We start from the raw sequence: 11,723 nt of genomic DNA, 5'->3' as shown, positions 1-11,723 counted from the left end.
ATTATGAATGGTTAAAGTGGGACGCTAGTTTTTCTAAAAATTGTGGCCCAACGTGTAGATTAGTGGAGTCGAAATGTCACTAATGGGTAGGGGTGTTCAGTCAGTTAACCGACCGGTTAACCGACCCGAAATTGTTAAAACCGAATTAACCGACCTCCCAAATTTTTTAACCGTTAATCGAACCGAAATTTTTTTAAAATAATTAACCGAACCGAAATTTTTTTCGGTTAATAAGGTCGGTTAACCGAATTAACCGAATAATATGTGTTGTTCATTTTTGGTTAAAAATTACCCGAATTACCCGATTTACCCGAATTACCCGAATTACCCGATTTACCCGAATTACCCGAATTAAATCACTACATAATTAAAAGCATTACATAAATCTTTAAATCACTACATAATTAAAAATATTACATAAGTCCTTGAATCACTACATAATTAAAAACATTACATAAGTCTTGAATTAACTACATAATTAAAAACATTACATAAGTCTAGAATTAACACATAATTGACATGTAAGTTTTTAATATTCTCCATTTATATCCATGTCATCTCTCCAAAACATCTCCATTTGCATTAAACCTAAAAAAAACACGAGCAAAAATTTAGCATATAATAGAAATATACGCATTTAAAAAAATCAAATAATATAAACAAACGAATAGATTATAAATTAACAAGAATAAGATAGTAGTAAGCATACCCTTCAACTCACGAAAGCTCATGAATCTAGGGTAGGCTCTAATGCATTCCAAGCAATGTCTAAACATTGAATCAATTAAATAAGTAAGAGTGATAATGTGATATGGTAAAAAAATTGAAACTATTAAAATAAAACAATAAACATACCATTTTCAATCTTGTCAAGCTCTTGAATTTGTTCTTCAATCTTTTTTATGTCTTCTTGTGATGATGATCTTCGAATCCAATCTTGAGTACACACAAGAGCTTGTACAATTTTAGGAGTTAAAGAACTCCTATATTGATCAAGCACACGTCCCCCGGTGCTAAATGCAGACTCTGAAGCAACCGTAGAAACCGGTATAGCTAACACATCTCTGGCAATTTTTGAAAGAGTGGGAAATCTAGGGCTGTTCACTTTCCACCACAATAAAATATCAAAATCTTCAACAAATTCTTCATTAGCCTCAGCTAGATATTTATCCAACTCAGATGTTTTATCCTCACCACAAATTTCCAACTCACGCTTTTTATACAAAGCTTGCATTCGCCTTTTCATTTTTTGTTGTGGTTCACCAATAGAAACATGTGTTGACACACTCGATTGGCTACAAGTACCATGAAGTGGAGGCTTATACTCATCAAACAAATCATACAAAGATTCCTTCAACTTTTGCATCATTTCACAAGCTTTTTCAGAACTAGACATTTCACTAAGTGCAAATTCAAGATACTTTAGTTTTTGTCTAGGATCCAAAACACAAGCAACAAACATAAGCAAATTCATCTTATCAATATCACCCCAATACTTATCATACTTCTCTTTCATCTTGATGGCCATAACATTGAAATCAATATTACTATTTAACTGAGCATCTCGTAAAAGAATATCAATTTCGGAAAGCTCATCAAAAAAATTATTGGACGTGACATATGAAGTTCCAGATATACGCAAAGTGACTTCATAAAAGTGTTCCAAGAAATCCCTCAAGTTTCTAACATTATCCCAATCATCCACACTAGGCCAACCCTCTCCCCTTTCAAGTTCAACCCTAAAGTTTGTATCTTGCTCCTCAAATCTCTCAAAAGCTCTCTCAAAGTTCTAAGCAGTGTCTAACATTAAGTAGGTCGAGTTCTACCTAGTACAAACATCAAGACACAACATCTTCTTGCACTCTATCTTTTCCACCACAACACACTCCTTAAACTTTTGTAACCTAGCTGGAGATTGTCTCACATATCTAACAGCCCCCCTAACACGTTCAATAGATTTATTCATTTCCTTTAAGCCTTCAACAACAATCAAATTCACAATGTGTGCCATGCATCTCATATGAAGATATTTACCATTTTGAACTAAACCCCCTCGAGGGTTAAATTTCTTTCTCAAATAACCAATGGCAACATCATTTGAACTTGCATTATCAACAGTAACAGTAAACAACTTATCAATCCCCCAATTCAACAAGCATTTCTCAATCACCATCCCAATGGACTCACCCTTATGACTAGAAATTGGACAAAAATTTAAAATCTTTTTATTCAATTTCCAATCATTATCAATAAAGTGAGCAGTGATACACAAATAATTAACTCTTTGCAAAGATGTCCATGTGTCAGTAGTTAAGCAAACTCTAGAACAAGAACTTCTCAAAAGTTGCTTTATCTTGACCCTTTCATCTAGATACAATTGATAAACATCCCTAGTCATAGTAGTTCGTGAAGGAATATGAAACCTAGGACATGCCACAAACATAAATTTCTTAAAACCTTCACTTTCAACAAACTTGAAAGGTAATTCATCAATCAAAATCATTTGTGCTAATCCTTTCCTACATGCTTCTTGATCAAATCTCCAAGTTGAAAGATTCCCTTCCCCCCCTTCAACTCCCTTTCTAGGTAAAACTAGTTGTCCTTGACTAGTGTCAACAACATTACTAGGATTAATCTCAATATGATATTTCAATGACCCTGTACCATTTTTTTTCATATCACAACAAAATTCCTTATCACAATAATTACATTTAGCCTTACTTGCACCCTCACTATTAATAAACTTAGTGAAGTGAGACCAAACTTCTGACCTTTGAGGAGGGGCTTTTCTTTTCCCAGAAGTAGTCCCCTTTGTTTGGATTGAAGCTCCAACCCCCGAATTTTCAGAATCTATCGAAGTAGGAGGTGTAACACTACCCTCAATAGATGTTGGTTCGGTTGACATTCTGCAAGAAAAAAAAGTATATAATAAATTAAAAAAGTATATAATAAATTAATCAGCATCATGTATCAAACAGACAAACACTCAGTATTTCTTAAAAAATATAAATTCCAACACTCAATATTTAATAAGTATCCATGCATCATGCACGTTTAAGTTTAACCAATCACTAATTATTATAATTAAGTAATTAATTCCTCACATAAACCATTGCAATTTGCATGACTTTAGAATGATGCAGAATACACTTAAAAAGGATCTATATTGTAATTCATCAGTAATTATTTGTATGACTTTAGAACCTAATTTGCATGACTTTAGAACCTAATAATAATGATTTTTTCTTGTGGAGTTGAATGAACAAACTAAAGTTAAACTGTAATCATTTGTAATAGCAATTAGACAAGTGGACGAGCAAAATCCTTATTGGTTGAGACATTAAAAAGTTCAATTTTTAATGTTTTAGGGGAGTTAATGTTTTATTCTGTCTTCCTATAATTTCATTTTATTTCTTTTATAATGTTTGGTTTTTATTTTTATTTATTTAATTTATTACATATTTTATTTTTAAATTAAATTAATAGTTTTTACCTGCCCTTAATTTATATTGTCGTGTATTACAATATATTTAATTTATTTTTATATAAATTATAATTCTATTGCAATATAACAGCAATTTTGGTAAGATCTATAACTATCAAAAATCAAAATAACAATTAAAATTTTATGCCAATTAAAATTTTATGTCAGCCTCTTGCCCTCTTCAACCCTTAGCCTATCAACCTCCTTTTTCCCTATAAATAACAGTTTTGCATGGCCCTAAGGTTTAAACAAATAAGCTACATTACATACAATATCTGCAATGTCTTCTTCAAGAGCTGACCCTCTTTTCCATTTTTTTCCATTAGAAAAAAAAACGAATACTATCTATATCAGTCAACTGAGATTTGAAGAAATTGGAAAAAAAAAAAGGGAAATTTTAAGAAAGCAAACCTATTGGTGTGGTGGTCCGACACTCTGACTCGGCCACTCCGGCGTAAGAGAAATAGTGTGTGAGTGAAAGTTTAAGTGTGTGATTTTAGGGTGGGATTCGACTGAGATTGAGAGGAAGGAAGGATTTAGGGCTAGGGGGGTTGGGTGTTAAGAGTGTGAGTGAAAATTGAAAGGGAAAGTGAAAGTAGGGAGAGGGGGCCAGGGGGTAGTAGTTGGGTTGTGCTGAGAAGTGAGAAAGCAGAAATGGACATTGGACAGCAGCCAGCAAGTTTAAAATTGGGTTGGGTTTAAATTTGGGCTGGGTTTAAATTTAACTGGTTTAGGCCCTATATTGTTAATTTCGGTTTACCGAATTTTTTTCGGTTAACCGGTCCGTTTCGAACCGATTTAACCGTTAACCGAACAAACCAAAAAAATTTAACCGACCCCCGACCGAATTTTTTCGGTTAACCGACCGATTAACCGAACTCGGTCGGTTAACCGAAAAATTTCGGTTTTAACCGAATAATGCACACCCCTACTAATGGGTTGAGGTCATGAGAGTGGGCTGCCCCTCAAACACCAAATTTATCGCTCCAAATTGGAAAACTCCTCTTTTATCGGTTTCTTATTATTTTTTTCTCATTTCAAAAGATTATCACGAATCAATTTTCTTCTTTCGAGGTTCACCAACATCACTATCCTAATTTGTTTTGGAAAATTCTATTATTTTGTGCATATATTTAGTATGTTTATTGACAATTGTATATGTTAAAAATAGAATTATTTTTTTCAAATATATGTTTAGTGGTGGATTAATTAGGAAAATAGATGAAGTCTGCATTCTAGAGGTCCGACTTTGAAGTTGACACCTCTGAGGATCGACTTTCAAATTACAAAATTGAAAGTCAATCCCCGAAGGTGCCGACTTCACAGCCCGTGAGCGTGCATGAAAGCAAGAAAATGGAGTATTTTGTTTGCATGCAACAAAGCAAAGAAAGAATGAATATGTGAGCAAGCGTGCATGAAAGAAGTAGAAAAAAGTATAATAAAGAAATTATTGAAGCATACAACTGGTAAATAATTAAGGTAGGGAAGTATAGGTTAACTAGTATTTTTCAATGACAATTTTAAATATTATGCAATTTAGTCTTTTTAGTTTTGTGTATATAAATGGACAACTCTTCTCTTATTTTCATCAAATAATTTATCTTCTCTCAATTTCTCCCACCATCTTTTTCTTCTCTCATTTTCTTTCCAACACAATATATTTATAACAAATTCTCTACAAATCCATCACTAACAAATTGTTCTTTTAATTTTTTAGTTGATAAAATGTGAGATTTAGAGATTTGTTAAATGTTGGTTTTTAATTTTAGATTTTAGTATCTTACTAGATTATTATATTTTAGTATATTATTTGCTTAAAGGATGATATGTTAACAATTATCATTGTTAAATTTGTTTAAAATTTAAGTTTATTTTTTTATATAAAAGGGAAAATATTGGTATATTGAAATATTATAGTATATTATTATTTTATTGTTTGATTGAAGGTTATTACATTGATATATTTATTAATTGTTTGTAGAATAGTTGGTTATTTTTATTTAAATGTTAAGACATTTTTAAGTTTTGTATATTTTGTAATTTTTATTGCATCTGTATTATTATTGGTTAGGAAACTAGAATGTTATTTCATAATTAAATTAAGTACTATTATTTGGGGTATTTTAGTCTTTTAACTATAAAAACTAAAAGATATACATATGTTGGGATTTGAACCCACATCAATTGCATCGGTAAAATTTTTAATTTACCACTCAAATAAAATTTTTATTTTTATATTTTTACATTTTATTTTATTATGCACACTCTATTACATTTATTAGTTGTATATATTAATAATGTATTTGATTGGGTTGATGTTACAAGTTAACTCGACACCGACTCAAAATTGATGACAACACTATTATAAACAATTTAATCTGATTTTTATTTTAATAATGTATATATTTCATATGCTATTATTAATTAGATTCAAACCATAAGTTTCATTATTTATTGTATGTTATTTTAAGCACACATTTGTATTATAAATTTGAGGTGCCTACAAGCATACACGTGTAATAGAATTTCTAGTATTTATTAATGGTTTGTATTAAGAAATATAAAGAAAATTTTAAGGTAAGAATATTTTATTTTTAATATTAGTTATTAGTATTACTTTTCAGATCATTGTTTGTTCCAATATTAGTACTTTGGTATATTGATATTTATATATATTATTTTTAATTGTTTGAAAATATATAGCTTATTACTAGTTTAAATTATAAATTTGGTTATAGATTTATGTTTATGGACTCATAGATTAATATATATTAATATATATATTGTTAGTTAAGTGTTTGTAAAAGTATATAGTTTATTGTGAGTTAAATTTTAGTATATTAAGATCTTATTTAAATGTTATTATATTGTTATATTTTAGTTTATTGTCAATTTAAATGTTTGCTACTAATTGGAGATAAATTACAGATTTTGTAATAATGACAAGTGCAGGAAGTTTGTTGAGATATGAAAGTAGACATAATTTGTCACATATTGATCAATTAGTAAAATCTTGTAACTGAAAATTTCTTTGCATGCAAAAATTGAATTTTTTTTAAAATTTTATATTAAGAATTTTTTATTTATTTTATTTAAAAATTGGAAATAACTATTATACCTATTTTATTACAAGCACTGTTAGAGGCAAATGGAAGGAGGCGCATCATCCGATATTGGAATTTGGTATTAAGGACCCACAACCAACCATTGTGCCATATCTTATTAATGCTAGGTTTTTCAACGTGACTCTCACGCGACATTGGGAAAGGATTCTTACATTGGTTACAATGTTGGTTGAATATTGGAGGCCTGAAACGCACACATTCCATTTTTTGTGCAGAGAATGCACGATAACATTAAAAGACGTGGCACTACAACTTGGCCTTCCTACTGACAGTCGACCTATGATTGGAAGGTGCAACATTTATGAGATTTGTGAGAAGTATTTCAACATGGCTTCAAAGGGTGAATACATAAAAGGTCTCCGTTTGAAAATGGCATAGTTGGAACACAATTTTACAGTGAATGTAAATTCGAGTTCAGAGGAAATCAAGGTAGCTAAAAGAGCACATGTTCTACGCTTGATAGGAGGAATGTTGATGCCGAACAAATCAGATAATTTGGTTCACGTGGCATATATTCCATTGATAGCTAATCTGAAGCAATGTAGGGGCTATAGTTGGGGTTTAGTTGTCCTTGAATTCTTATATTGGGAGATGTGTCAAGGTGCATTATATGGGGTAGGAGAGATGGGGGTTGTATAATGTTGTTGCAATCCTAGGCTTGGTATAAACTACCATTCCTTACCCCAGTTACGAGCGCCTACATTGAATACCTTCTAGTGACAAAGTAAACGTTTTTTTTTTCTATTTGATTGCATTCACAATGCAGTTTTTTTAATTAAATGGCTATTTTTATTTGAACATACTATATAGATGAAGAAACGAGATACATGACATTGGAATTGGAACTAAAATTGTTGCCTCGGTGAGAATGAAGATAGAAATTAGTACCAAAAAATGTAGATGACATCATCTCTGGTGCACTATACTTGTCTATTTCAAAGTATCGAATACCCTGTAAAATCTAATATGTTGATAATTTGCATGCAGTTTAATTGGATGCCTTACAACACACTCGATGTCATTAACAACATACCTAATGATGTCTACTCACAACAAGAGAGATGGTGTGCTACTGGTTCGATTATATGCTTTGCGATAGTTGAGTGGTATCAACCTAATAGGGTGTTGCAATAGTTCAAGTTTAGACAAGACATTTCTGATGCTCTCCAAAACTTAGGCCGACTTCATAATTTGGACAGGAGGGGCATCATAATAAAGATTGGGTCCGTAGACATTCTTAATATATTTTAATATGGGATGCAAAAGGCATACATATTCAATCTAGTGAACTAATTAGAAATAAGTCTTTCAATCCATCCTGAAATTTTCTGGTCTTGATACAATGAAAATGAAAATTCAGTTTTGATTAGTCAACCATGTAGGATATCAGGCTTAATCCAACTTCTGATGAAATTCATTCTTATTGGAAACAACAAGTTCATTTCGATGATGTAGAATGTGAAGCTACCGAATAACAACAATAGAGGGAAAACACCACTTCGACAGCTTAGTACGGTGCTACCACCTCAACATATGGAGGTGGAGTTAGATACGGTTCAACCACTTCAGCGGGACAGTCTGATGTACACAACCCAAATTCTAGGCATTGTACATGTTTACACAACATCCACTGATGTTGGATCCTGGGGCTATTGGATACGAAATGGGATTTATGAGTACACCAACAAGCCTATTCACTAGCAGGTCCAACAATTGACCCATTCAAAGTTAGGTCTAATGGTTAGAATACCAATACACTAGCTCAACCAATTATGTACAACTACAATACTCCAGATCCTATAGTAGAAATGAGTGACGATGACGATGATGATGACGATGATTAGCTTGAGGAACATTAACAACCACAAAGAATCCAATGTCATCCTCGTCATTACCATTCGACCACACCTTGGCATAGGTAAGAGTTGTGATTTTTTTGTCCAATATGAACTTTAACATGTTAATATATTAAAATTTTATTTTTTATTTTATTTTTTCAATTGTTTATGTTCTTAGTGGTTTGTTTTGAACATTTTACTTTTTCCAAGTTGTGATTTTTTTTTTCATTTTACTTTTTCCTTTAGTTAATTGTTATATTTTAGATTAATGTGATTAATATGTTAGTATATTGTTAATATTGTTATATATTAAGGTGATTAATGAGTTGAATTGCAATCGTTAGTGTTGATACATGGTATCAAAAGAGATAGAAAATGAGGAGAGGGGTGGTGCTGAGGAAAGTTGGTTCACCCATTCTAAGGTTGAAAGCTAAAAAAGTAAAGGGATTCAAGTAGAAAAGGGATAGAACTTCAGTGTGTTAGGGCTTTGTGTATGGAGATGAGTCCCTTTACTATGTTAGTCATTAGGGTATTTATAGGTAAGTAAGGGTTCCTACCCAATTATGTTACTCAGTGGGCCTTGGGTGGGCCAAAGGAAGGTCCAATCGAGTCCAAATTGAAGTAGGGATGTAACAATAGTCCCTCTCCAATCGAGAGGTAGGTTATAAAGTGATCGTGCCTTGAGATCATCAACAAGCTGCCTAACGGCTGATATTTATTGCAAATAAAGTGATACATACACGAATGGGGTGAAATTTATTAAATACCATTCACTGAAGCTACCAATTTTCAAGGTTGGAAAATCAGTCGACTCTTGACGACTTTTTAAATGGGATCTAGGCATTTTTTAGTTGAGATGTCTACATAGCATTCGAAGATCTATCTCTTATTTTTGAAAAGCATTTTGAATCACTTGATTTTAAGTTTGAGAGCTCAAGTTATAATCATTTTAATGAAGACTTTCACTAACCTTAACTTTAATTAGTCTAGTGGGCTTGTTTCATTCTCTCAAGAATTTGTTCATCCTTTGAGAGAAGCTCAATTAACCCGTTCCACCTATTATAAAGATTCTTTCTTATTCAATTAAAGACAAGATTTAAGTATGAATCTTTTCGAGAAAATGGCGAATGATACATGCACGAATATGAAGAAATTTATTAAACACCATTCACCGAAGCTACCAATTTTCAAGTTTGTAAAATCAATTAACTTGCAATAACTTTTTGGATAAGTTCTAGACATTTTTGGGTTAAGATGTTTGCATATAGTTCAAAGATATATCTCTTATATTTGAAACGCACTTTGAATCACTCGATTTCGAGTTTAGGAGCTCAAGTTATGACCGTTTTAGAGAAGATCGCGTGACATAATTTCTGGACGGGATTATTACGAAAATTACAAGTTTTGAGCTTTTAATTTGGGTTTAAACCATTTTGGGTTCAATTTTTAGGCTAGTTTTTATTATATATGAACCCAATATTTTATTTATTAAGGTTTATTATTTTATTATTTATTTATTCCAAATTTTAGATTTTTTAAAGTATTTTAAGTTGTTTTGGAGTTTTATGTTTCTTAGTCAACAAGAAAGTTTAATTTAAAACTAATTATTGTTTAGATTAATTAGTGTTTCAATATACTAGAGAGTTTTATTTGGATATACTTAGCTAGCCTATATAAAGGCCTATTCATTTTACACAATTCAATTATGCATTCAACAACTTTTCTCTTTTGAGTTAATAAATTCTTTTTGAGTTTTTCTCTTCAAGAATTTCTCTTAAGTTTTCTTTTAGAAGAGTTTTAACAATATTTTTAGATTGTGGGAATCATCTTCAAGCTTCTTCTTCTTTTTTTTTTTTTGCCAAGCTTTCTTTCTTGGAGGGGAAATTAGAGTCTTTTGAAATGGGTTGTGGGTTCATCTAGTTGTCAAAGCTCCTTAGGATTTTTACACACCACTCTACATCCTTTCCATCTATCTTGTTTCATTTATTTTTAATTCTATCATATTCTTGGTTAATTGTTTCTAATCTTTGATTTGGATTACTTGTTCTTTTTCTATCTTAATTATTTATTTTAATTTCTACCGTTTTGATTCTCAAATCTGACTTGGATTTGTTTGTGTTTCAGATTGTGTCAAACTCCAAGTTCTCGTTCATTTGTCTAGAGCCCTAGGTCAAACCCACTACTTAGACAAACTTTCGATCATGTTTCACGCACCGTCCTTATCATAAAGTAATAGGGTGAATGGTGTAATTTATTAGTTGGATAACTCGAGAATATATGATACCTTGCGAGACTATTTAATTCATACATACCACCTTTAGTAATGCATTTGGCAGATGATATTTCTATTCATAGTTGACTTGTATAAATTTCACTTTGTGATTTAATGAGTGGTATGCACATTGGCTAGATAATCTAATAATGTATAATGTAGACTCGAGTGGTGCAGTTGTCAATTAGAGGATCCAAATTTATACAATGGAGGCGTGCCATATACACGTCGCAGATGCAATTATTGGTAATGTAAAATAGAGGAACTTCAAGCCATCCAATGGCAATATAAAACGTAAGAGATGTGACCTATTCGATGTTAATATGAAACATAACAAATGCATATTATCCATTGGCAAAAACATAAGAAATATGTACTATCTGTTACGTAAGAAATGTGTTTCATCTGTTGGTGATATAAAATGTAAGAAACACATAATGTCTATTAAAATGTGAGCAAGAAGACTATTCATTGTTATAAACATAGCTTTAGACATAAATTTTTGATGAGTAATATTGAATAAATGCTTATGAAAGGTGGTATTTATAATGTTGATATGAAAATAACTATTGATTTGGAGAAATAAAGTGTGTGTGCTCGTAGTTAAATTGACTACAATTTTATGAAGATGATATGCCTCGCCTCCATTGAGAGCCCGAAGGATTTATAAAGGAGCCCAAATAATGAAGATATTTATCACCTTCGTCGAGAGCCCAAAGGGTTCACGAAGGGGCCTGAATATTGCAGATAATAAAATGACCCTGCTCTCAAATGCACGAGGGAGGTTTACAGAAGGTAATAAAGTGATCGTGCTCCTAGGGGCATAGGGAGAGTCTTATGAAAGGTAATAAAAGCCCTACTCTCAAATGAATGGGGGGAGACTTATGAAAGGTAATAATAATAACCTTACTCCCAAATGCATAGAGGGAGGCTTATAGAAGGTGGTAATAAATGCCTTATTCCCAGACGCATAGGGAAAGGCTTATAGAAGATGGTGGTAAATT

The 11,723-nt window shown here is 31.7% G+C and overlaps 1 protein-coding gene across 1 annotated transcript; it reads right to left on the bottom strand.

The window, feature by feature from the left end:
- Positions 1–529: 529 nt before the first annotated feature.
- LOC128040429 (zinc finger BED domain-containing protein RICESLEEPER 2-like) lies at positions 530–2,905 on the bottom strand. Its single transcript, XM_052629178.1, has 4 exons — positions 2,772–2,905; positions 2,000–2,195; positions 856–1,789; positions 530–588 (listed from the first exon to the last, which is right to left on the bottom strand). The coding sequence occupies exons 1-4, from the start codon at positions 2,903–2,905 to the stop codon at positions 530–532; spliced, it is 1,323 nt and encodes a 440-aa protein (XP_052485138.1).
- Between the last annotated feature and the right edge of the window lie 8,818 nt (positions 2,906–11,723).

The sequence above is a fragment of the Gossypium raimondii genome, chromosome 4, assembly GCF_025698545.1.
Source record: "Gossypium raimondii isolate GPD5lz chromosome 4, ASM2569854v1, whole genome shotgun sequence".
Taxonomy (NCBI): domain Eukaryota; kingdom Viridiplantae; phylum Streptophyta; class Magnoliopsida; order Malvales; family Malvaceae; genus Gossypium; species Gossypium raimondii.
The sequence above is the reverse complement of the archived record's forward strand: the minus strand, read 5'-3'. Positions and strand labels throughout refer to the sequence as shown.

What these genes read in the sequence shown, in the direction of transcription:
- LOC128040429 (XM_052629178.1), bottom strand. Translation starts at nt 2,905, where the DNA reads ATGTCAACCGAACCAACATCTATTGAGGGTAGTGTTACACCTCCTACT. An exon ending in AGAAAAGCCCCTCCTCAAAG is followed by an intron (nt 2,196 to 2,771) that starts GTCAGAAGTTTG and finishes TCCAATTTCTAG; the next exon opens with TCATAAGGGTGAGTCCATTG. An exon ending in TGAGATGCATGGCACACATT is followed by an intron (nt 1,790 to 1,999) that starts GTGAATTTGATT and finishes GACACTGCTTAG; the next exon opens with AACTTTGAGAGAGCTTTTGA.